The sequence below is a fragment of the Bos mutus genome, chromosome 3 (genome assembly GCF_027580195.1).
Source record: "Bos mutus isolate GX-2022 chromosome 3, NWIPB_WYAK_1.1, whole genome shotgun sequence".
Taxonomy (NCBI): domain Eukaryota; kingdom Metazoa; phylum Chordata; class Mammalia; order Artiodactyla; family Bovidae; genus Bos; species Bos mutus.
Window position 1 is genome coordinate 72620900 of NC_091619.1, and position 27683 is coordinate 72648582.

The 27683-nt window shown below is 38.1% G+C and overlaps 1 protein-coding gene across 1 annotated transcript; it reads right to left on the minus strand.

Moving 5' to 3' along the window:
* Positions 1-27211, minus strand: CTH (cystathionine gamma-lyase). The gene is made up of 13 exons (XM_005898165.3): positions 26957-27211; positions 26634-26807; positions 22696-22777; positions 20859-20954; positions 17691-17800; positions 15143-15274; positions 12140-12197; positions 11606-11683; positions 10343-10495; positions 5746-5867; positions 4405-4457; positions 708-846; positions 1-413 (listed from the first exon to the last, which is right to left on the minus strand). Exons 2-13 carry the CDS (start codon positions 26799-26801, stop codon positions 387-389), a joined length of 1218 nt encoding a protein of 405 aa, XP_005898227.1. The 5' UTR covers positions 26802-26807; positions 26957-27211; the 3' UTR covers positions 1-386.
* Between the last annotated feature and the right edge of the window lie 472 nt (positions 27212-27683).

The following is a 27683-nucleotide window of genomic DNA, read 5'->3' on the forward strand; positions in this document are numbered from 1 at the left end:
TTAACTTAAGAACATTTATTCAATAATTTAAATTCCTCAGAAAACATCAAAAATGAATTACCATTACATTGTAAACATAATCAATATAAATCTTAAACTTGAAAAAAAGAATACAATCCCCAATAGCATCACAAATCTCACCTCCTTCAGAGGCACATGTATATCAAAATTAATAAAAAGATCTGAACAGAATTGACCTGTCAGTTACAATAAGGGAAAGAGGAAATTTTTTAACAGGGATGATCCCAGGAAGATTACAGCTGTGAAAGGTAATGAGGTGCCTTAAAATTTTCATTTGAAAATTCTGTGGAGGCTCATTAATGGTCCATTCAATTATTCAGATTTGATGGTCTCAGGAAGCAGTCACCAACAGCAATTCCGGGATGCTAGTTGGAACTTGCATTTGGAGGGTTCTGTATTAATGGTGCACAAGAAAAATACATTATTAAACCTCCAGGCAAAGCCTTCACCTCCTCCAAGAATTCTTTTCTGACAACTACCTTCTTTTAAATCTGCACTTTGGACTGAGTTCCCCTGCACATTTATACATGCTATTGTAATAAGAGAAGAAAAAACCTTTACAGAGAACAGCGAGGCCACTCTATAAACAGAGTGGCTTCCCCACCACCCTCCAGATTAAGCACACACACGCCTGCACACACACACACACACACACACACACACACACACACTAAAACAAAACTCACAGCTGCCTTCAAAGCTTGATCTAGATCATCCAGTAGGTCTTGTTTATCCTCTAAGCCCACTGAGAGTCGAATAAGTGTGTCACTAATTCCAAGGACTTCTCTGTCACTCTTAGGCACTGATGCATGGGTCATGATTGCCCTGGAAGAAAGAGTGAGCAAATTTCTGATCACTATATTGTAGCAGTGGAGGCATGTTTCTGTCTCATAAATTGCAATTATTTTCAAATTTTTTTCTATTCTAAATATCAAATCCTTCATACATATACCTGCAATGTTTTGTAAACAAAAGATTGAGGAATTGTGAAAATTATCTTTTCTAGTCATGCTTTTAAATGAAAACCACGATTTTTTGTTGTTTTATACCATCAGTGAGGTATACTCAATCAGAAACTGAAAGTGCCAGTCAAGTGCTCGCATACAGAAGGGAAAGACATAGCTTTCAGTGTGTAAATTTTAACACCTACCTGAATGAGGCCTTGGCCAGAAGTCAACACCCCATGACCATCCAGCTGTACTTATAAGAGGCTTCTTGGACCAACAGCTGGTCAGAATTAATTCTGTTTGGATCAAAGGATCAGTCCAGAATTGGACCTTCTGAGGCAGATCAGGGAAAAAACAACCTAGGATTGCTAGTAGCAATCACTAAGCACTAGGAATTAACTTCAACTCACAGTTCATGACATAGAGGCCTCAGAGGATGTTTAAAACCATCTAGTAACTCACTGTCAACATTGACCTGTGTAAGGGTAGAGCACCTACTATGGGTCAGGCACTACAGTAAGAGCTGGGAAACCAAGAAGAAGGAGAGATTATTTTTACTCTAGGTAACAAACCAGAAGCTAAAGACTGATGATTCACAAAACAGAACAGTCTACGGTGAACGTTAAACAAGTATGGACAACAAGGGTTGCTGGAACTCAGTGGAGGCTGAATTTCTGTGGGCTGAGGTATCATGGAGGAAAGGCTCACCGTCTTATTGAGCACTTGAGTACACTGCCCCCACGCCCAGCCCTCCCTCCCCACATCCAGCAGAAGGAATCACTGTCTCCTACCCACTTTAGGCCCATGGAAAGAAAATCTTAGTAAATGAATATTAAATGAATAACCTCTTTTATGACTCTAAGGAAGTGATGCTCATAGTAAATGAATATCCTCTTCTATCACTCTAATGAAGTTTTACACACAAACATCCTCCTAAAAATTTCTTCCTTTTTAGGTTTCTAATTCCCTGAAAGAGAGTGAATACTCAGAAACAAGAACTTAGGCCTCTGGGAGCAAAAGACAGGTATATGAATCTCAGCCCCTCCACATACCGGCTGAGTTGGACTTGTAAGTTACCAGTCCTCAAGTCAATTTCCTCATCTGGTACAGTGTTACCAACATTTTACAACCAAGGAAACTGAAATGGAGAGTGGATAAGTGAGTTTTCTAAGGCCACTGAGCTAACACATGTTGTTAGGCTGAGAGACCGACCCAGTACCCGCTGGCTCTGCTTCTCTCTCGCTGATTGCAATGCTGCACTGGTTGCAGCATTGTTGGGAGACTTGAAATGAGGAGGACAGAACAGACAAGCTCTGACCTAAATTTATTCTTCCACTGGCATTGGGGTTACAGCCTAGCTGGAGTGCCCAATGGCCAAGCAACTTTAAACCAAATCCCTAAATAAATCAGGTGAGGTCTACTTTTAAGAGAGTCTTAAACTAATACACACTGTATTACTACAAAAAATAAACCAATTTCATATGCTGAGTGTGCCCTCTTGTGCATCCAGACTTACTAGCAGGCATCTTCCTAAAAGACTAACAAAAACTTCTCTGTCTTATCTTAATTGTTTGAATCATTATTTGGGCATCATCTTTTTAAGATTATGAAATTGCCTGACTCTCCCCATGAACTTTAAACTACTATAACAGGACAGGAAATGTGCCTACATTCTTCAGTTCAGTTCAGTTCAGTCGCTCAGTCGTGTCCGACCCTTTGTGACCCCAAGAATCGCAGCACGCCAGGCCTCCCTGTCCATCACCAACTCCCGGAGTTCACTCAAACTCATGTCAATTGAGTCAGTGATGCCATCCAGCCATCTCATCCTCTGTCATCCCCTTCTCCTCTTGCCCCAATCCGTCCCAGCATCAGAGTCTTTTCCAATGAGTCAACTCTTCCCATGAGGTGGCCAAAGTACTGGAGTTTTAGCTTCAGCATCAGTCCTTCCAAAGAACACCCAGGGCTGATCTCCTTTAGAATGGACTGGTTGGATCTCCTTGCAGTCCAAAGGACTCTCAAGAGTCTTCTTCAACACCACAGTTCAAAAGCATCAATTCTTCGGCACTCAGCTTTCTTCACAGTCCAACTCTCACATCCATACATGACCACTGGAAAAACCATAGCCTTGACTAGACGGGACTTTGTTGGCAAAGTAATGTCTCTGCTTTTCAATATGCTATCTAGGTTGGTCATAACTTTCCTTCCAAGGAGTAAGCGTCTTTTAATTTCATGGCTGCAGTCACCCTCTGCAGTGATTTTGGAGCCCCCAAAATAAAGACTGACATCCCTGACATTCCTCAACACATAGTTATTTCAGAAATGTTTATGAAAATTAAAACATAGAAATATACCATGCATCTAATACAGCTGAAAATTAATAGCTAATGATATTGATTTATCCCTGTAATAATTATAATACATGGTCATAGAAACTCACCTCCCTGCTCACTGTTTTTGATGCAAAGCCTCAAGAGTGAAGTTGCTAACATATTTCTGTGTGACATTTGATCAATCAGCAAAACTTTCTGAATCTTTGTTTCTTTGTCTGTAATATAAGTTGCTGGACTCCCGGATCTTGGGTTTCTGTGTTTTAATATCCTCTGGTGCTTTGATAAAATTAGATGAATTAGCTAGGTTAGATAGTGAAGGGCCAGGAATACTAAGTTAGATTTGGGGGTTTATCTCATAGAGCCTTTTACCCCAGAGAAAAGAAAATAAATGGACCTGATGGTAACTAGTAGGGCTCTCCTCTGACAAATAAGAATGTGGAGGTATTTGATCAGAAACACATTCTCTGAGAGCTTTGAAATCAGCCCTTCTAGTTCAGTCTTCAACCTCCCTTATAGGACAGAATTGGGTAGAATAAGTAGCCCTGGTTCAGAGGTCAGAGAACCACTGCTGAAATCTTCTTCAGGCAAACAGAGGAAAAAACAAAACTTGGGAAAACACAGCTTATTGATCCCGGTAGATTTTTAACAGGGTCTCCATTCTCTTGTGGAGAAGGCAATGGCACCCACTCCAGTACTCTTGCCTGGAAAATCCCATGGACGGAGGAACCTGGTAGGCTGCAGTCCATGGGGTCTCGAAGAGTCGGATACGACTGAGCGACTTCACTTTCACTTTTCACTTTCATGCATTGGAGAAGGAAATGGCAACCCACTCCAGTATTCTTGCCTGGAGAATCCCAGGGACAGAGGAGCCTAGTGGGCTGCTATCTATGGGGTCGCACAGAGTCGGACACGACTGAAGCAACTTAGCAGCAGCAGCCGCAGCAGCCATTCTCCTGAGTTAAGAGTCCATTCCAACTGGACAATGCCATGCTGCCCTTATTGCTAAATAACTTGAACAATAACTGATTTTATCCTACTCCTTTCTCAAACAATCATTACGGCTGAAATCAAATTTAAAATACTGAGAAAAACAGAAATATACTTACGGAAGCTCAGCAAGACTTTCGTATCCTCCCAAGCTTTCAGCCAGAGTAAATAACTATGGCAAAAAAAATAAAATAAAATATATATACATATATATATATATATATATATATAAAAATTTAGAGTCTCCACTAAAATAAAAATATAAAAAAAAACTAAAAATAAATGTTTTTAATACAATGACCCTGCAATGCGAGATGGAAAATTGTGGCAATTATGAATAATTACTACAAAATAATTATTACAAAAACTACAAACTGGATAAAAACTTGGAGAAAAAATGAAAATAAAATCCATAACAATGAGGCCATTAACAATTGATCTCACCAATTAGACATATGGCATGTTAACTTTTAAAACATTAAAAGTTGATCAAAGTGAATCTTCTATACCTTCCTCATTTGACCTCATATAAAAGTAAACCTTAACATGAGCTCTCAAACCTCAGAATTATTACATTTGAGACCCAGCTCTGTGGTTACCCTTTATATAAAAATCTCTTAATATCTTTTAAGTTATACAAACTTACTCACTAATATGTACCATTTATCAAATGAATATATCCATTTAACCCCATCCTGGAGTAGAAAGGAAAACTCAGTTGTTGCATTTAGTGTTACTGTGTGTTACAGAATTTTACAAACATGTTAAAAGTTACTTTCACAACTGTATGCAATTAAATGTATGCTACTATATCTCTGATTTTAGAAGTGGACAAATTTTAGAACCAGTAAGACTTTGACTAATCTGGCAGCATTCTTTTCTTTTCTTTAGATTTGTAGCATTTAAAACTCAGAGTCTTAAATACATGACTGCATGCACTCAAAGTAAGCCCAAAGCATGGCGTTACACAGGCCTCTCTCCCAGGGCTCTGGAGAGACTCCTACCTCTGTGAACTTTAGACAAAGGCCACCTTTCCCTCACTCCAGGCAGACTCAGCCTGAGAGGCACAGGGTTCAGGAAGTCATTCCTAGGCTGGATTTCAGTACAGTTTTTCAGCAGTGCACTGACACAGTACTGAGGTTTTTCATAATATTTCATTTGAAAAGGCAGTTAGTTCACTATAAATTTAAAAACAAATGGCTTAGAACATTCTGTCTCTCTCAAATGGATGAAAGCCCCTGCAGAGTTAAGAAAATGAACATGTTCTATCTGCTATTGCATCACTCTTGCTTCAAGTGATTTTCTAACCCAATGCATTTCATGACAAAGAGGTTTGTGGATGTGACCTGCAGATACAAACACATTAATCTGAGTTGGGTGGAAGTGAGAAGTAATGAAGACCATAACGCTATAAGAAGGCCTTAATGTCTATAAATTAAAAAACGATTTTGTAAAGTTACCTTTAAGTTCTGGAGGAAAGTTTCAGCATGTTGAAGAGAGCCCTTGATATAAAAGGTGACCATCCCCGGGCAACCTGTGCACTGACGCTTGGCCAGCTCATGCTGAGGATGAGAAGGCAGCCCTGTAGTCATAAAGTATAATGAATATCTCATTTCAGAGTCAAACATGTAATTTCAGGACAACAACAACAAAAAATCACTGTTCGTTTAAGTCAACTGCAAATAAGGCTAATAACAGGCTTTATGCCGTGTTCACGTCTGACCTCTTGTTCTGGCCCCTGTCTATCTTGTGAAAGTGGTTCAGTCATGTCCAACTCTTTGCAACTCCATGGACTGTACAGTCCATGGAATTCTCCAGGCCAGAATACTGGAGTGGGTAGCCTTTCCCTTCTCCAGGGGATCTTCCCAACCCAGGGATCGAAGCCTGGTCTCCCGCATTGCAGGCAGATTCTTTACAGCAGAGCCACAAGGGAAAACCAAACTGCCATCATTTTGACCTATCTTTTCTAGTCTCTCCTAGCTCTAGCCATGCCAGCTTTCTTTAGACCAGCAGCACTGAACTCTTCTTTTATCTTGGGACTTTTGCACATGCTATCCCTTTAGCCTGGAACATTCTCCCGCTCACTGCCCCCTTCCCTCTGTTAATTATATCCTCTGTAATTTCTCACTTAATATCTGTCTTATGCTTCAGGCTAACTCCATGAAGAAAAAGCTATTTCTTTTGTTAATAATTAGATCCCAGATCACAGTACAACGCCTGGCCCATGGTTTGCAGTTGATAAACATTTATTGAAGAAATCTGAATTGCCTTGTCCAGGCACTTTTAACAAATGCTAACCCATTTCCTCAAGGCACAGTCCAAAACTTTTCTCCCTCTCTCCATTCAAATACACACCAGTCAACAGCTCTTTACCTAATGTACATATTAGGGCATTTAGTCTCATTTGTATTTCTGCCTTGGCTTACCTAAATGACTTAAAGGCAGGGATCAAGCATAATTCTCCTTTACACCCAAGACTGTATGAATGCACACCTCAAAAGGGTTTAAAATAACTATTTACTTATGACCACCACAATATAAAAGTCTGGTAAAATAAATTCAAAGAGTGGCAAAATGATAGTATACTGAAAGAGGAACTCCCTAGGTCAGTAGGTGCCCAATATGCTACTGGAAATCAGTGGAGAAATAACTCCAAAAAGAATAAAGGGATGGAGCCAAAGCAAAAACAATACTCAGCTGTGGATGTGACTGGTGATAGAAACAAGGTCCGATGCTGTAAAGAGCAATATTGCATAGGAACCTGGAATGTCAGGTCCATGAATCAAGGCAAATTGGAAGTGGTCAAACAAGAGATGGCAAGAGTGAATGTCAACATTCTAGGAAATCAGCAAACTGAAATGGACTGGAATGGGTGAATTTAACTCAGATGACCATTATATCTACTACTGCGGGCAGGAATCCCTCAGAAGAAATGGAGTAGCCATCAGGGTCAACAAAAGAGTCTGAAATGCAGTACTTGGATGCAATCTCAAAAATGACAGAATGATCTCTGTTCATTTCCAAGGCAAACATTCAATATCACAGTAATCCAAGTCTATGCCCCAACCAGTAACGCTGAAGAAGCTGAAGTTGAACGGTTCTATGAAGACCTACAAGCCCTTTTAGACTAACACCTAAAAAAGATGTCCTTTTCATTATAGGGGACTGGAATGCAAAAGTAAGACATCAAGAAACACCTGGTGTAACAGGCAAATTTGGCCTTGGAATACGGAATGAAGCAGGGCAAAGACTATTAGAGTTTTTCCAAGAAAATGCACTGGTCATAACAAACACCCTCTTCCAACAACGCAAGAGAAGACTCTATACATGGACATCACCAGATGGTCAACACCAAAATCAGATTGATTATATTCTTTGCAGCCAAAGATGGAGAAGCTCTATACAGTCAGCAAAAACAAGACCAGGAGCTGACTGTGGCTCAGATCATGAACTCCTTATTGCCAAATTCAGACTTCAATTGAAGAAAGTAGGGAAAACCACTAGATCGTTCAGGTGTGACCTAAATCAAATCCCTTATGATTATACAGTGGAAGTGAGAAATAGATTTAAGGGCCTAGATCTGATAGACAGAGTGCCTGATGAACTATGGAATGAGGTTCGTGACACTGTACAGGAGACAGGGATCAAGATCATCCCCATGGAAAAGAAATGCAAAAAAGCAAAACGGCTGTCTAGAGAGGCCTTACAAATAGCTGTGAAAAGAAGAGAAGCGAAAAGCAAAGGAGAAAAGGAAAGATATAAACATCTGAATGCAGAGTTCCAAAGAATAGCAAGGGGAGATAAGAAAGCCTTCTTCAGCAATCAATGCAAAGAAATAGAGGAAAACAACAGAATGGGAAAGACTAGAGATCTCTTCAAGAAAATCAGAGATACCAAAGGAACATTTCATGCAAAGATGGGCTTGATGAAGGACAGAAATGGTATGGACCTAACAGAAGCAGAAGATATTAAGAAGAGATGGCAAGAATACACAGAAGAACTGTACAAAAAAAGATCTTCACGACCCAGATAATCATGATGGTGTGATCACTCACCTAGAGCCAGACATCCTGGAATGTGAAGTCAAGTGGGCCTTAGAAAGCATCGCTACAAACAAAGCTAGTGGAAGTGATGGAATTCCAGTTGAGCTATTCCAAAACCTGAAAGATGATGCTGTGAAAGTGCTGCACTCACTATTCCAGCAAATTTGGAAAACTCAGCAGTGGCCACAGGACTGGAAAAGGTCAGTTTTCATTCCAATCCCAAAGAAAGGCAATGCCAAAGAATGCTCAAACTACCGCACAATTGCACTCATCTCACACGCTAGTAAAGTAATGCTCAAAATTCTCCAAGCCAGGCTTCAGCAGTATGTGAACCGTAAACTTCCTGATGTTCAAGATGGTTTTAGAAAAAGCAGAGGAACCAGAGATCAAATTGCCAACATCTGTTGGATCATGGAAAAAACGAGAGTTCCAAAAAAACATCTATTTCTGTTTTATTGACTATGCCAAAGCCTTTGACTGTGTGGATCACAATAAACTGTGGAAAATTCTTCAAGAGATGGGAATACCAGACCACTTGATCTGCCTCTTGAGAAATTTGTATGCAGGTCAGGAAGCAACAGGTAGAACTGGACATGGAACAACAGACTGGTTCCAAATAGGAAAAGGAGTACATCAAGGCTGTATATTGTCACCCTGTTTACTTAACTTATCTTATATGCAGAGTACATCATGAGAAACGCTGGATGGGAAGAAACACAAGCTGGAATCAAGATTGCCGGGAGAAATATCAATCACCTCAGATATGCAGATGATACCTCCCTGATGGCAGAAAGTGAAGAGGAACTAAAAAGCCTCTTGATGAAAGTGAAAGTGGAGAGTGTAAAAGTTGGCTTAAAGCTCAACAATCAGAAAATGAAGATCATGGCATCCAGTCCCATCACTTCATGGGAAATAAATGGGGAAACAGTGGAAACAGTGTCAGACTTTATTTTTGGGTCTCCAAAATCACTGCAGATGGTGACTGAAGCCATGAAATTAAAAGACGCTTACTCCTTGGAAGGAAAGTTATGACCAACCTAGATAGCATATTCAAAAGCAGAGACATTACTTTGCCAACAAAGGTTTGTCTATCAAGGCTATGGTTTTTCCAGTAGTTATGTATGGATGTGAGAGTTGGACTGTGAAGAAAGCTGAGTGCCGAAGAATTGATGCTTTTGAACTGTGGTGTTGGAGAAGACTCCTGAGAGTCCCTTGGACTGCAAGGAGATCCAACCAGCCCATTCTGAAGGAGATCAGCCCTGGGATTTCTTTGGAAGGAATGATGCTAAAGCTGAAACTCCAGTACTTTGGCCACCTCATGTGAAGAGTTGACTCATTGGTAAAGTCTCTGATGCTGGGAGGGATTGGGAGCAGGAGGAGAAGGGGAGGACAGAGGATGAGATGGCTGGATGGCATCACTGACTCAATGGACGTGAGTCTGGGTGAACTCTGGGAGTTGGTGATGGACAGGGAGGCTGGCGTGCTGCGATTCATGGGGTCGCAAATGTCGGACATGACTGAGCGACTGAACTGAACATGTAAGTCTGCTAATTCACAATAGTACTTAAAGATTTGTGAGAAGTGAAGGAATTCCAAAAAAGGTAAGAGAATTTCAGGGGAATTTTCTTATCAAGTTTTAACTTGATAAGTATAAAGTCTCAGTGTATATCAGATAAAAGTTAGAGCTAGTACAGAACAGCAGACTGATAAGACTGTAAGCAAATCAACTGAAAAGTACAAGGTTGTAATTCTGGAATGTTGTTCAATCACTAAGTCAGGTCCAACTCTTCAAGCAGAGTCCAGGCATCCACTAGACTATTAGACAACTCTAGACTAAAGAGCACATCTATCTTCTTTACCATCAGACCCACATACAGCAGCACTCAATGATAAGCGGATAACAAAAAAAATACATGAAAGCACCTAACTTACAAATGTTACATAAACAGAATGCAAGGGATAACATGTAAAATCCTAGAGTAACCACATGTACTTAGAAAGCAGATTAACATACCAGGATAAATAACCTTTTCCACCTGAGGATTCGACTCCAAAAACTGAGCAACTGCCATTCCGTTTTCGAAATGCTTCTCCATGCGGACTTGTAGAGTCTTCAGACCCCGATTGCAGAGGTAACAGTCAATAGGAGATGGAACTGCTCCAAGAGCTGCAAAACGAATATGTCCTGGGTTAGTTTGAAGGTGAAGACAGACCCAGAAAAGCCTCTCGGCACTCTTTTTTATCATAGTGACTATGGGAAGCTAACAACAAAGCCCAATATTTGAATTTTAGTGGGAAAAATTAATATATCAAGGAAGAAGCATGAGAACGAGGCATAAAACATGCTTAGAGAAATGGGCTTTAAAATGAGAAGGGAAATGAATATCCTAAAAACAAAGTACAAACACAATCACATAAATTTTTCAAATATGAACATCAATAGTCCTTTCCATGATTTTAATAAAAGGACACACTGCACATAGCTTAATCTTGTATTTCTTTGAAAGAGTATTAAAGCACACAGAAAAAATAGCAGTTCAGCTTCTATTATTCCTGGGTGTTCTACCAACATTCTACTAATATTTAGCTTCTGTCTAAAGCAGCCTGTGGTTTCCTAGGCCTCCAGGATATATGCATCATTCCTTCTTTTTATAAATGAAAGGAACTTAGCACACAATAAATTCTGGTTTCCATCATCAGTGCCCCCTTTTGTTGCTCTAACATTTTTTCCCTAGAAGGGGATTTTTATTCCTAATTATACTGATCTCTGTCAAATGACATTGGTTAAAATCGAGTATTTTTCAATAAACCCTTATGGACACCTGAGATAGTAAACAATCTAAACAGAAAACTGATATTTAGATATCTGTTGAAAAATACAAGTTTATATCTTAAGTACCATTTAAAATTAGATATCATTCCAGATACAAAAGGTATAGTATAAGAAAGCCATCATTCCAAATGTTTAAAAAAAAAATCCATTGTCTTAAAACTAAAAATTCACTTGGGCTTTCACAAATTGTGATCAAAGTTGACATGGATTTGAAAAATAAGAAAACATCCCTTGGCCATGTTGTAAAGCTCTATTATGCTATAATAAATAGTATTTTTATAACTCAGTTTTTCTTTCCTCTAAAAAAATCAGAATTTTCCCTCTATTCCCCATTTCTTTGTAAATTAGTGGAATGCTATCACTTCACAACACTTAGTGGAAATACAATATCTAATGTAATCACTTTGAGAGCACAAGGGGAAATTCAGGCTTTTTAATACTTACAATTTTGCAAGAAACGGAGCCTATCATGAAGGCTCTCAGAATTCAGTGACACTAAGCCCATTACAACATCACTGTGGCCTAAAAACAAAACCAAAAAGCTTTAAGTTAAAAAACAATGTATAAACATTATTCCTCAGCTTATAATTTCTAAAATTAGACTTTGAGTTGAAAAAAATCTCTGAGGAAAAGCCTTATAGAATAAGTTTAAATACACTTTACTCGGTTTGGTAATATCAAAGTCTATATCTAAAACAATAAAATTAAAATCCTATAAAATATAAGTGTTTCTTTGTAAGCTGTCAGCAGGATAAAATCTTTTACAGTAAATTTTAATCCTTTGCTGATGTATCATGAGCATAGTTTTGTCTGCTATAAATGAAGTCCTATATTTAATCAAAGGATAATTCTCTAACTTTCTACCTGTGTCAGAGAAAATCTGTATAATAGTAGAAGAAAAAGGATAAAAGGATAAAGCCTTATGCTATTATCATCTATCCATGGAAAAGAATGAAGTGTAGACTATGCGTGTCTTACCATTCATGTATTTTGTTGCTGAATACATACAAATATCAGCTCCCAGAGACAAAGGCCGCTAAAAGGAATAAAAAAAGGTTTTTATTTTAAATGGGAAATCACTTGAAAATATCCTGCATTACTTACCTATTTACTATTGTAAATTCCACCCCTATTTTAATTTTTCAAAAATACGTACATCTTATAATTTTCCAGGACCTCTATTTACCTTTCCCTTGATATCATCTTTCCCTTTCCTCCCTCACACCAAATAAAACTGCAAAAGTATTGGATTCATTATTCAATCCAAAGGCAGACGTTTTCTGGAAATAGCAGATAACACAGGTCAACAGGCCTTCTGAACTTGTTTCTTTAGAGCAATTGCTGACTAACCCCTAAATTTATTACCTACAGAAGACATGCTGGCAATTTATGACTCAGTAAATACACAGAATGGTTGACACAAACACTTAGCAATTGTTATGTCAAGTAAATGGAAAACTAATTTGCTTAGGTTTTTAATCATTAAAACCTTAGTGTATGCTGTGGTTATTCATTTTATTTGTCACGATCTTGACTCTTAATTACTCTTTTATTATTCTAGTTTTGTCAAGTGTAAAATCACTTGTACAGAAATGTGTTTAGATTGGTTTCCCTCACCCAATTTTCCTGCAAAGTAGTTCTTTAGTTTTAGATGTCTTTATTTACAGTAAAAATTAATAACCAACTTATTCACTAAACAATATAATATCAACATCTTTTCATTTAAAATTTCTTTAAAATAAAGTGTGTGTATGTGCAGGTGTGTGTGTGTGTGTGTGTGTTTAACCTCACCATTTGGAGGCTGGGGGACTTTTCATGTAAGTTCTCAAAAATAGGACATTTTAAGTAAAGCATTGCTCAAAGCACTCTGTACATATGTGTTTACTCATCTCTAAAGTGATGGGTCAAATTAGACAATGTGTGAAGACTGTTCCAGTGCCAACATTCTGTAAACCCTATGGTCAAAATGAAAAATAAAAGCCTGTAACTAACATCTGTTGATCTCATTATGCTCCAAAAATCATGTTAAATAGTTCACATAACTTAGTGAAGCAGTGTTCAAAAATACTTCAACTCAGTAAAATCAGTATGTTTATGGCTCTAATTGTACAGACAAGGAAAAGGAACTGAGAAAAATAAAATAGATCACTCAGATTTTAAAAACTGGTAGAGTCAGAACTCAGACAACTAGAATCCAGAGATTCTACTCTGAAACTTTATGCTGGTATGTCCATTTTGCCTTTTGTGAGACTTGCAGAAGATCAAGAAGACAAAAGGCAGGAAAAGAAAGAACATACCCAGTTTTCATGAGGGTAAAACAAAGAGAGGATCTTTTCAGATTTGCTTTGTGGAACCAATGTATGTGGTTGCCTAGGGACAATGTGATTCTGATTAATTCAACTGGAATGAATCCAGATTGAAAATTGCAATTCCTGGCAAATGGAATATGATGTGGGCTTCAGAAAAGTGGAAAAACTGGACCTATTTTAGTGACAGTAATATGAGAAAAAGGGCCAGGCCTGATGAGTAACCTGGGCAGGCTCAAGCTAAAACAATTCATGCAATCTCTTTGAGAATATACAGAACTTATGATGACTCAGCCAGAGCAATCCTCTGCTGTATTAACTGCCCTACTCCAAGTGGTAGATGGAATAAGGAGCAGGTATAAAAACACCCAGAGTGAAAATCACTTGGGACAAACAGATGATGCCAGGAGATTTTTACTTGGAAACGGACTGCTTTACTTGAGCTAAGAGTCAGCTGAAGTTGTATCACAAGCCAAAGGTAGACAGATGGCACATGAAACCATATGAATACAATGTAACCAGGAAATGTGTTTCAGAAAAGAAAGATGAAACACAGTAGTGCCTTCTGAAAAAAACGGACTAAGGTGAAAACAACTTTGTGCAAACTCCCAGGGAGTCAGTCCCTCACATGGAGGCAGCAGCCTGGGCCAACTTCAGGGACTGATAACAGAAGAAGGAATGTAAACTGTTTTAGCTCGTGAACATCAGCCTAATTGAAGAGCTGAAGAAAATGAGCTGGGCTTTTAGGAACTCTACAGAATACAGGTGAACTACAGGAAGTGCAATAAGAATGACCACAAGGTACAGACAGAAAGTAAAGAGCAGGGAGATGGTAACTCCTAATAAGAAAAGGAAACAGTTAAGTTACTCAGGGAAAGAGAGGTAGAACATGTGGGGAAATGGCAGACTACTAGGCAATTATAGAAAGATTCCCAAGATGACCTACCAAAAGGAGCAAAACAGAAAGGAAAAAGTACACGGTTAAAAATAAAGGGATTGAGGATGGATGGGAGGGTTTGAGTTGGGAAGAGATGTATGAAAAGGAATAAGCAGGAAAAGAGTTTAAAAGGAGAATGATAAAGGAGCTACACAGATACAAGGTGATACATAGAATACGAATTTAGGATACAAGTCAGGTAAAGATACAGAAGAATGGTCTATGAAACATGAAGAGAAGACAAACTAGAAAGAAGGAAGGGAAATGGAGAAATAAGATGTGTTTTTATCTGGCTAGCCTTGCAAATAAAAGGAAAAGAAAAGCTATACTCAGTGATGTTTCCGTACACGATGGACATCTGCAGGACTTATAATGACATGTATGTATATATATACACACAAAACTGACTTAAAACCAACACATAAACATTGAAGTCCCTACTATGTGTAAGGCACTGACATATACAATCATATAATAAGAGCAGGTCTTCAGAGAGTTTACAGAGAACCTAAAAGCTTTAATGAAGATAATATTTAAAAAACACAAAGTCCCATACAATATACTAGCCTAGGGTTGAAAAAATATTAACTCATGGTAGGAAAGATCCAATTTCATTCTTTGTCTAATCAATAATTGTGATTAGGTTTCATGTAACTTAATGTAAACAAGTCCTTCCTCTCCTAATTACAAGTACCTGTATAGTCTACCAATTATGCTAAAAATATTACTTTCATTTACCTGGAAATATGCTGACATAAAAGTGTTATCCACAACCAAAATGATGTCTCCATGTTTATGGACCGTATGTGCGCAGGCTTCAATGTCAATCATCTTCAAGCTAGGGTTTGTGGGGGTTTCAATCCAAACAAGCTAAAACAATTCAGTAAATGACGATAGTTTGTAAAAATACACTAGACAAACATATATCTCATGCACTGTAACCATCTGGGAGGCTACACGGGAAGACCATGGAGAATGAAGTTTAAAGGTCTGAATCTGAATCCTAGCCCCATGAATTTCTGAGAGGTCATCACAGCTAAGTAACTAACCCTCTATGTTCTCCCAATTTTTCATCTGTACAATAAGATTGATATCATTTACTTTATACAGTAGTCATAAGGATCAAATGAGATAATGTACATATAAGCAGAAGAACACTCAAGTTAATCACTATAATTATTTTCCATTAAAAAGAGGATGAATTCCAAAGACATACTCCAAAGTCAGGGAATTTTGCTCTCAAAGATAAACAAAAGATTGTGTAAGATTACATTCTGGAATTTTCAGTAAAGAGAACTATTTGATACCAAAAATATTATGACTAGTAACTTAAATAATGTCAGATGCACTAGAAACTACAAAATAAGTCTGCAGAACCTAAAGAAGAGCACGGGTTTTGGAGTGAGGAAGAGAAGTGACACATACACAACAAAAAACCCGGCCAGAGCTCACTTAAGAGATGGTATCATACTATCTGTCTATCCAAAACCTAGCACAATCCCCACATCATGTATGTTTGATAGTTATTGAAAAGACCAAAGAAGAGAATTCTATATGTTAAACAAGCTGCCACTATTTTGATTGACATTATCTACTGTGCTTTGCTTTGCTTCATTGCTCAGTTGTGTCCAACACTTGGCGACCCCACGGACTGTAGCCCGCCAGGTTCCTCTGTCCATGGGAATTCTCCTGGCAAGAATACTGGAATGGGTTGCCATGCCCTCCTCGAGGGGATCTTCCCAATCCAGGGATTGAACTCAGGTCTCCCGCATTGCAGGCGGATTCTTTACTGTCTGAGCCACCAGGGAAGCCTGACAGTATCTACAGCTTTCTTTTAAAAAGGGTTAACGATTCTTTCTTCATTGCCTATATAAATGAGCAAGTGATCTGGCTTAACACTCATCCTATTTTAGAGTTTTACTATAGAAAAGACAGGGTAGTTAAAATAATGCATATTCTACAAGAGCATAATTATTTGAGAACCTATAAAAATTTATTCCTGGGTAAGAATTTATCATTCCCATTCATAATTTTAAAAAGTAATTAAAATAAAAATAAGTAAATAAATACAAAGTAGATTTTATCTAGACTTTAAAAATCTACTTTAAATGATGAGGCAGATATATCAGGGGGGAAAATGTATTAATTCAAGTTGGTAAAGAACCACTACATAAAGTTCTGCTGACAAGAATTAATATACACACAATTTGCTTTCCTCCCTTAGAAAGACTCAGACCATCTATTTTAATATCTTTTCTCCCAAGGAAGAAAAAAAAAAGTTCCTTTGAAAACAAACCTTAATCACTCAAAGAGCACCCTGGAGTTAATCTTCAAAGTAATTTGTATGAAAAAAAATTTTTTCTCTTTTTTAGCATTCACAGCAACATAATCTTGAGTACAAACCTTTTAATCATTAGCAAAAAGTTGGAGAAGGCTGATACTTATAAAAGATGCTGGTCCTTCTTTTCCCCATGCAGAATTTCAATGAGGTTCCAAGAAAGAATATCACACATGCCATTCATTCCTGCACAAAACATCTTCCAGTGGCATACAAGCCTTCCCAGGACGGAGGCTAAGGATCGCCTGTGGCCCTTCTGTGCTTCTATTATTTTGCTGAAGTATCCTTCAGAACCCTTAACGCTATGCTTATTAGGATTTGGGAGTTTACAAGGTTCCTTTCTATAACCCAAACTCTGTGATGACTTCTGTTACCAATACTAGCTTGGTAATGCAGTTAAGAATTGTCTGCTTTTGCTAACAAATTTTTTAACTGTCATCATGTATTGGGTACCATAATAAAGATTTCATATGCCTTATTATCTCTGGAGGAGGGCATGGCAACCCACTCCAGTATTCTTGCCTGGAGAACCCCATGGGCAAAGGATCCTTGTGAGCTACAGTCCATGGAGTCACAAAGAATTGGACACAACTGAGCAACTAAGCACAGCATATGCCTTATCTCATTTAATTCAGCCAACTATGTTTTAATAAAGCAGGTAAAATTACCCCTATTTAGTAAATGAAAGAAATGAGACTTTGATTAAATAATTTGCCCATGATAATACACCAACTATGATATAGAATTAGAATTTGAATCCCACTACAGAATGCATGTACCTAATCATTAAGCTACAGTATCCAACAGAAGTCAGACCTATCCTAATCTTGATGGCTTCCAATAGCTTCCAGGAAAATTGGTTATTCAGATTTAAATTATGCCCTCAAGTAAACAGAAATGATGAAAATTTAAAAATCACAAGGAAAAACAAACTGAAAACTGAGTTACCTTGGTTTCTGGTGTAATAGCTGCCTCTAGCAATTTGGGTTTGGAACAATCAACAAAAGAAATCTTTAATCCAAATTCAGTTGCCACCTGCCTGAAGTACCTGTTTGTACCTGAGGCAGAAGAGAATCAGATAAAATGAAAAAGAACATTGTATTTGGAAATATTCATTCCTTAAAAGTATAAACACTTTAAAAATATGAGGAAGTGTCAATCACCAATAAAGAAACAACCAAAAGCAAGTCTACTTTATTTGAACCTTCTTGTATGCTAAAGAATGTACTCAGTTGCTCAGATGGGTCCATGAGACCTCAGGGACTACAGCCCTCCAGGCTCCTAGGCTCATGGGATTTTCCAGGCAAGAACATTGGAGTGGGTTGCCATTTTCTCCTCTAGTGGATCTTCCTGATCAGGGGATCAAACCTGCATCTTCTACATTGGCAGGTGGATTCTTTACCACTGAACCACCTAAAGAATATAGGGCTTTAAGCCACACTAAAGAATATAAGGCTTAAATTTTAAACTAAAAGTATAAGAGTCAAATAAAACACACTTGATACCCACACCAAGTGGCATGAAGCAGAAAATGTTTCTTAACAGTCTCTACTCTTCAAACATAAAGTGGCATGCTCCCTAAAACATCAATATCTTTTTCTAACAATTCCTTCCTAGTATTTAAATCTAAAATAAATGAACCAAAATCAATGAAATGTTCAAAGTAAATTTTCAGACTGATTATACTTTGGTAATAGAAAAGAACTAGTTATTATCCTTTGTACTTTCTCAATATTTTTGTTATGTGGTTCTGAAAGCCTTAAAAGAAAAATGAGATCATGTAAACCAAACAACTAGAGTTTTATAGTGAAAGAAGATAAATCATTCAATTTAGAATAGTTAATTTTATAAATACTGGTCTGGATTTAAGGTTTATATATGCAAAATTAAAGAAAAATTTACCATTATTGACAGTGAACCAAAAAAGGAAGAAAGAACTTTATCATCAAAGACTCACTAGACCTTTGGTAGACTCACCCTAGGTAATGTAAGATTGAAAAAGAATGTAAAGGATTGTTTTAAAAAAAAATCAACAGCAATTTTCAAGATTTTGTACCTAGGTTTATCAAGAGGTTTTAATAGTGTATTATAATAGCATCTAAAAGTTTTTTTTCTTTCTGTAATTTCAATTCATCAAACTATAAAATATAAAGCTTTTTACAAATTTCTGAGAGGGATAAAATGATTATTAAGAGTAAGTCTCTTCCTTCAAAGAACTTACAGATTTAACTTGTTCAAATAGGAGACAGACAAAGTGATAATATTCTAAAAGTGATCTTTCAGTTATCTGGAAGCACATGGAATATATATGTACATATATGCAGAGTACATCATGAGAAACCCTGGGCTGGAAGAAGCACAAGCTGGAATCAAGATTGCCGGGAGAAATATCAATCACCTCAGATATGCAGATGACACCACCCTTATGGCAGAAAGTGAAGAGAAACTAAAAAGCCTCTTGATGAAAGTGAAAGAGGAGAGACAAAAAGTTGGCTTAAAGCTAAACATTCAGAAAATGAAGATCATGGCATCTGGTCCCATCACTTCATGGGAAATAGATGGGGAAACAGGGGAAACAGTGTCAGACTTTATTGTTGGGGGCTCCAAAATCACTGCAGACGGTGATTGCAGCCATGAAATTAAAAGATGCTTACTCCTTGGAAGGGAAGTTATGACCAACCTAGATAGCATATTCAAAAGCAGAGACATTACTTTGCCAACAAAGGTTCGTCTAGTCAAGGCTATGGTTTTTCCTGTGGTCATGTATGGATGTGAGAGTTGGACTGTGAAGAAAGCTGAGCGCCGAAGAATTGATGCTTTTGAACTGTGGTGTTGGAGAAGACTCTTGAGAGTCCCTTGGACTGCAAGGAGATCCAACCAGTCCATTCTGAAGGAGATCAGTCCTGGGTGTTCTTTGGAAGGACTGATGCTAAAGCTGAAACTCCAATACTTTGGCCACCTCATGTGAAGAGTTGACTCATTGGAAAAGACTCTGATGCTGGGAGGGATTAGGGACAGGAGGAGAAGGGGATGACAGAGGATGAGATGGCTGGATGGCATCATGACTCGATGGACATGAGTTTGGGTGAACTCTGGGAGTTGGTGATGGACAGGTAGGCCTGGCATGCTGCAATTCATGGGGTCGCAAAGAGTCAGACATGACTGAGCGACTGAACTGAACTGAACTGAACTGATGTACCTTAAAAAAAATTTTTTTTTTGCTGTTCTTTTGAACACAAAAATCAGTTTTACTTAAAGATAAGGGCAACTAGTAGTCCTTACCTTCCCACTTACCACCTTATATAACTAGCATTTAAACAATTTGGAATAAAAGATCTTAAATTTGTATCCACAGATAGGCTACAAAGAGTAAGGCCCTTTGATCTTAAAATTAAAATGATAAATGTTGAGTACAGTCTTAAGCACTTTTTTTGGAGAAAAAGGTCCATAGCTTTCATGGGTTTTCAAAAGGGTCCCTAAAAAAAAAAAAAATCAAGGAGCATGGTGCTTAAGAGTTGGGTAGAGTTAAGCCCTTTGAGAATGACCTGGACTATAGACATTTTCACTGCAGGAAAAAATTTTAAATTATAGTAGAACACTATCTCTCTAAATACTATCTTCTCTAGAGCAGAGTATGTCTCAAATAGGTCATCCCAGCAGCTTAAATGGGATTCCCAGGTGGAGGGCAGTAAGAACCCACCTGCCAATGCAGGTGATACAAAAGATGTGGGTTTGATCTCTGGGTAAGGAAGATTCTCTGGAGGAAAAAATGGCAACCCACTCCAGTATTATTGCCTGGAGAATCCCATGGACAGAGGAGTCTGGCAGGCTACAGTCCATGGGATTGTAAAGAGTTGGACATTATTTAGTGACTGAGCATGCATGTGGCAGCTTAAATAAAATTGTTATTAAACAATCAGTTTTATAAGCAGTTCTAGAGTGTAGACCCCAGGTGTTTCTGCTCCTCCTTTACCAAGTGTGGAGCAGCATGGAGGTGTTCATCATATTTTGAAAAGATAATCAATAATCCAAGTAGCAATGTTAATATAATTCAGGAACCATTTTATTGTCTTTAAAATAACAGCTGAAACAGCATGAATGAGATAGGTCACCTACCTCCATACACATCATCCATACAAATAATCTGGTCTCCTGCTTTTAAGAGATGGGTAATGGTCACAGTGGCTGCTAAACCTGAAGCGAAGGCCAAACCTAAAATAAAAACCAAGCTAGAGTAAGCCAAAATGCCAGGTTAAAAAACACCTACAGTATTTATTTGCATTACTTTAAATCCCTCTCTCTGCTGACTAAAGGACAACCATCACTACTGAGTCATCAGAAATCCCCTGATTAATACCATTACAAAATCCTCCTTTCTATTTCAAAAACAAAAAATACTTAATTCTGCTTTGGTTATAGCAACATCTCTCTGAAAAGCTTCAAAGAAATAATTGTTTACAAAATTCTTAGTCAAAAGATCAATTGCCAATTAAATTACAGTTTAAAAATATCAAACTCTAAAGAAATTTCAAATTTTAGGAAGAGAGCTAAGATACGATTCATCCATTAACTATATGATATTCAATTGAGCAAACATTTTAACAAAATTCAAAATCATACCTGAGATGTGTCTGATAAATTTAAATTTTATTTAAAAAAATGTTTTAATGTGGATTCTCTTCTAAACATATGTGATCTGGAATCACATATTGAACAGAAATAGTGAAGTTGAACAATAAAAAAAAAACTGGCACTGTACATTAGACCCTGTAAAGGAAAACATCCTATAAAATATCAATATATCACCTTGATGATAAAAAATCACCTGTGACTGATAGATGGGATATCCAATTAACTTGAAAATGTAATTATTTCAAAATTTTCTCAGAAAAGTTGAGGTTGGCATTGCAATTTTCTACCAGGCAGATTCACAGTCCACCCACGAATTCATATAGAAAGCTAACCTTGAAATCCAATTCAAAACAACCATGTTTTCTGCAGCCCACCTGTAGAGTGTCTAGCATATGAACCCTCAGCTTTTATACCCTCTGTGGGAAATGTACACCATACAGTATTAAATTTCAGAAATTTGGTGTTTAAAACATTCTCTCATCTAAAAAAAAAGAAACCCCAACAACTCATGTTAATATTTCTAATTCTTACACTCTTGCTGTAAGAAAACTCCTAAGACTCTTATTTTCTAACTCATTATTCTGCCCTCATTTAGTATCATTTGTATAAAAAATACAAAGATGATTTAACAGCCATTCATTCTATTCACGGAAAGAATACTGGATCTGAGGAGTTAATTCTGTAATCTCTGAAAGCACAGTATCAAGGACACCTGGCTATTGCAAATGTTCCTTGGTCCTATTCTTGGGCCCCAGTAGCAGCAGTTCTAGATTCCCTAGAACTTACTCATAAATTTCTCATAATTTTAAAAGCCATTTATACTTTTTTCCTATGGAATGACTATTCAAATCCTGTGTTAATATCTATATTGGTTGCCTTCTCATTAACTTGTAAGAGATTTTTATATTGAAAAAGTAGCCCTCTGCTTTAAAAAAAAAAAAACACACACACACAATGGCAGGTGAATGAACCAGAGCATTAAAAAGTTTATGTTCTCATGCATGGTGTTGTAAAGCTTGGTTAATTTGTATCTATTTATATTGACAGCTCCAAGTGAAGAGTAAATTTACATGAATACTAAGTGACACATTCTGCCATTTTGCCTCTATTCAGATTTACTTTCACTTTATAGCTACACATATACATATGAAGTCCACTGTGCAACCAGGGCAAACAATTCAATGTCTTAGAAAAATAAGAGTTTTGAACTAGCTAATTTCCTTATTTCTTTCCAATTCTACATTTCGTGCCTTTATGATTTTCTCTATACAAGTAAGAATGAATTCTAGATTTTACAAACTTTGAAACGAAAATCACTTACTGTACTTAGCCCCATCCAGCGCCGCCACTGCTTTTTCCAAGCAATTCCGGGTGGGATTTCCAGAACGGCTATACTCAAAACCCTGAAGGAAAGAAGTCAGAGTTCACCCTAAGAGATTTAAATTTATTATCAGAGTCTTAACACGGACATCTCCACAACTACAGGGGCATCCTACCATAAGGAGTTTCTGTTGTTTATCTATGACATGTCTTGCCATTAGACACAAGAATGAGTAGTATGTCAGCCAAACTGGATTAGAATTCTGTGTCTGCCACTTAGGAGCTATATGCCAATAGATAAGTTACTTAATATGTTCCAGAATCAATCTCTAGACCTGTAAAATGGGAATAAAATGCAGGTATCTAGTTCATAAAATTGACATTAAGATAAAATGAGATAATGTATAATAACTTCTTTGCATGATGCCTGGCATGTGCTAACCACTGGGATAAATGGTAGTTCTTATTATTAGCATTATTATTATGTTAGACTCATCTCTACCCATTAATCTAGGGGTATTAGGAAACAGGAATCACCTGAATCAACAAAGTAAACCTATTTCTAACCTGCATGTCATTTCCTAAAAAATAAGTGATGCAAGTTCTGTTTAGCATCCAGCAGGAAGATATGCTTACAAATGCCTGAAGTTCAGGTCTTAGTTCTACAAAAGTGACTCAGAAAAGGGAGTCATTCTCAGCAAAACAGCTCTACACAATCCTTTTTTAAAATTTGCATTATATTCCTTTTACACATATGGTACTATACTAGCTGAAGTCACCCAGTCATTTTATTTGATTTATTTTTATTGAGGTGTAGTTGATGTACAATATTACCTTGTTTCAGGTGTACAACATAGTGACTCACAATTTTTAAAGGTTATATTCCATTTATAGTCATTGTAAAATATTGACTATATTCCCCATGTTGGTACTATGTATTCTTATAGCTTATTTATTTCATATCTTAGTATTTAACCTCTTAATCTCCTGCCCTAACTTCCCCCTATCCTTTCTCTCTCCCCACTGGTAACCACAAGGTTCTCTATATCTGTGAGTATGGATTTTTTCTTGTTGTTGCTATAGTAACTAGTTAGTTTTATTTTTTAGCTTTCACATGTAAGTGATATCATATAGTATTTGTCAGTCTCTGTCTACATCCAGTCATTTTATTTAATCCTCACAACCTGCTCTGAAGAAACTAAAGCCAAATGTTACCAGGTATGTCAGAGCCGGAATTCAAAACCAGGATTTAAACACTGACTAAAAATCCTATACATACTTTTCTCCTCCTGCTTCATACAGCACATAACAAAGCATAACCACTTTTTACACCTGGTTCTGATTCAGGAGCTCCCAGTACTAATTACACACACATATGCGTGCATGTGTGCTAAGTCACTTCAGTCATGCCCAACTCTTTGTGATCCTATGGACTGTAGCCCGCCAGGCTCCTTTGTCCACAGGGGTTTTCCAGGCAAGAATACTGGAGTGGTTTGCCATACTCTCCTCCTGAGGATCTTCCCAACAAAAACACATATATTACATAAAGGTATATGCTTCATACATATAAATATATATATATATATATATAAAATCTGTAGTTTATTTATTTAAGGTTTGTTGCCATGTTTTTGACAAACTGAGCAGACATATTTTATAGGGCTCCAGGAGATCCTCATCACTCTCCACCATCGCCTCCTTGATTCGACCTGCAGCTGTACTCCAGATGCAAAAAAACTGTTTGGAATCATGTGGCTACTGCCATGGAAAGGTAGCCCATGTCTTCCTAAATATTCATGGCAGAGATTTAACTTTGTGGAGAGAAAAGAAGCAAAACTTCCCACACTATCACTCATTCAATGGTTTTCCAAATGGAACTGAAGAATTAGATGCTTCTCATTTCAGTTCCTTGAGTTCTCTTTAGTGCTCTTAACTGATATATTAAAGACAGTAAGAGGAGTTTGGGGGGACTTCCCTGGTGTTTCAGTGGTTAAGACTCCCTGCTTCCACTGCAGAGAGTACAGGTTTGGTCCCTGGTTGGGGAACTATTAATAAGATCCCACAAGCAGCAAGGCATGGTGGAAAAAAAAAAAAAGAGGAGTTTGTGGATTTTATCACCTGGTTGACTCTCTGAAAACATTTAATTATTAATATCATAGCTAAATTATTAACTTTTGCATTAAATATTAAAGCTTGGGGAGCTACACATTCATGAATGCTTACACTGGGAAGGAACTTAAAAGACAGATGGTGTACACATTTTGATTACAAGTTACAATAGCTCAAAGTACCCTAAACAGAACTCCACCTCACAAAACAAAGGGCCATGTCTAAAAGAATTTCCTCAACTTATATAACACACTAAAGAGGTGTTTGAAGTATTGATACAATCAAGGTTTTAGATTACAAAGTTTATTTAGTTACACTTGACACTGAACAACTCAAGAGTTAAGGTGCCAACCCTCTGCTCAGTGGAAAATCCATGTACAACTTATAGTCTGCCCTCCATATCTGAGGTTCCTACATATCTGTGCTTCTGCATCCCCAGATTCAACCAACCACAGGTTGTGCAGCACTGTAGTAGTTACAATTGAAAAAAAAACAACGTATATGTGGACCCACACAGTTCAAACCCCTGTTGTTCAAGGACCAATGGTAATTTCTTTTGGACCTCAGCAACTTTTAAATACTACAAGATCCATCAAGTACTCTACAGAAGAAGAAAAAGCTATATGATTAACACAGAGAGCTTTCTCATCTATGACTCTGGGTAGGTTCCTTTTCTATTAAAAAATATACAATACTTGTCCTGCGCTCTAATCTGGTTGTTAAGGATCAAATGGAAAAAATGTACATGTGAACACTGCAAAACTACTAAGCAATTATAATGTATCATACCATATAGCTTAACTTACATATCAACAACTTACATGGCAGGTTCTATTATTAAAACATTTATTTACACAGGATAAGTTAAGTTATTTATAAGTAAGTAGATAAGTTAAATTACTTCCTCAAGATTGCCCAGTTCAGAAGAGGTGCTGTTAGAATTCAAACCTAGGGCCTCTGACTACATGATTTATGCTCTTAATCACTAAGTCACACTGATGCAATGGGTTAGATTGTTGCTAACATAACTGTTAGTACAGCACTGCTGCTGCTGCTCCTGCTAAGTCGCTTCAATTGTGTCTGATTCTGTGTGACCCCATAGACGGCAGCCCACCAAGCTCCCCCATCCCTGGGATTCTCCAGGCAAGAGTGTACAGCACAGTGTGGATGAAAGCCCAAGAGTGGGTGGTGCTCTAGAGCAAGAATGAATCCCAGCTCCATTACAATGGCCTTTGCAATAGACGCTTAACATCCCTAAACCTCAGGTTTTTCACGAGACGAATGAGAACTGAGTTCAGAATAGAATTGCTGTAAGGCTTATCTGAGGTAATATATGTAATACATATGATATAATGTAGGTATGTACTGATATCTGGCATACAAGCAGTACTCAATATCTATAATAACTATTGGAATAATACTGGGAATTAATAGCTATTGGGAAGGATCTTGATGCCAGGTGAGTTATGACTTAGTTTTTTAAGTTGACTTCTTACTATATCTTTATAATTTTTGTTGCTTACGGTAACTCAAGGAAGTTATGATAATTTTGACGTGCAAATCTGCCCTAATCACATGAATATCAGTCCAAATCTATACAGCAAGTTAGACAAACTGTTCCCTCTAGTCCTGCTTATCAAAAGAAATATGATCACTGAACCATCCAATACAAAGCTTTATTGCAAGGAGGTTTACAGGTATCCTTACAGTAAACATTCTTCGTGATAATACACAAATTACACCTTACAAATTACTTGCGTGCTTCTTAATTTATAAGCCATCTCTCTTTTACCGCCCAACACTGGACCGCCCCAGACAGACCCAGCTCACCGAGTGCTGGCCAGGAGCCCCTTGCTTGAACGTGGTGGACAGCGAGATAGGGGGCACTACAGCTTGGGAGGTCCATTGCTCCGGTTCTTGGCCCACGTGGATGGCCTGCGTAGCGAAATGCTGGAACCTAGGCAGGAATCCGTGTGGGGAGGCTTCTTTTTCCTGCATGCTGAGCTGCGAAGAAAGGAAAGAGTAAAAGAGCGACGAAGATAAAACTATGAAACTGATGCGTCAGGACTTGAAAAAGACGGAAGAATTAGGTGAATGGGAGGTAAAGGTACTCAAGGGGAACCAGCAGCGAGTGCACAAGAGTCGAACCCTACCCCTCCGTAGCTGGGAGTTTATTAACCGGCCGGTAGCGTTGCTTCACCCTGGGGCGGAGCCAGCACGACCCAATGAGCGCAGGTTCCAAAGCGGCCCCCGATTCTCATTGGCTGGCAGCAGAGGCGTAGCCTGGAGCGTCACCGCCAAAGCTCTTCCCGGTGCAGGCTGTGCAGTGAGGTTGGAATCTCTGTTACCCCATTGGCGTTGGTTCCTGCGGGTGAAATTCCTGAGTCCTGACCCTGGGAAAACTTCCTTGCTGGCTCCTGTGAGCCACCCGGGCGTCTCTGTGACCTCAGACCGGAGGTTCACGGGGGACGAGGAGAAAACCTGGCTTGACACTGAAACCCAGTAACCTGAAAAGAGGCCACACAGATAGCCTCCTCTTAACGGCAGCCCTTGCCTGGACCCTTCCCGACCTCCACGTACCACCCTTTGTCCTGAGGGCGGTTCCGAAGGACGCAAGTGACGAAATGGACATCGGTGACGAAAAGGCCGGCCCAAGCTGCCAAATGCGCAGCGTGGGGTTCTCGTTAACAGCGGGCAGCCTGCCTTTGAAAGTAGCTGAATTCTGTAATGACCCAGTACTTAACGTTGATTGAAATCGGAGTGAGAGTCGTATTTTTAAGTAATAGTAAAGCTACTGTAGAGAGAATCTCTAAGGAAAACTCTGGCAGCTAAGAGCTATTCAAACATCATTATCTTTTGAAGTACCCAGAGAAACCTCTC

Excerpts from the sequence above, each read along its gene's own strand:
- CTH (XM_005898165.3), bottom strand. The coding sequence starts at position 26,801 with ATGCAGGAAAAAGAAGCCTCCCCACACGGATTCCTGCCTAGGTTCCAG. Across the intron at positions 11,684-12,139 it reads AGCAACAAAATACATGAATG|GCCACAGTGATGTTGTAATG; the intron begins GTAAGACACGCA and ends TTTTGTTTTTAG. Across the intron at positions 847-4,404 it reads GAAAGTCTTGCTGAGCTTCC|GGCAATCATGACCCATGCAT; the intron begins GTAAGTATATTT and ends TCTTTCTTCCAG.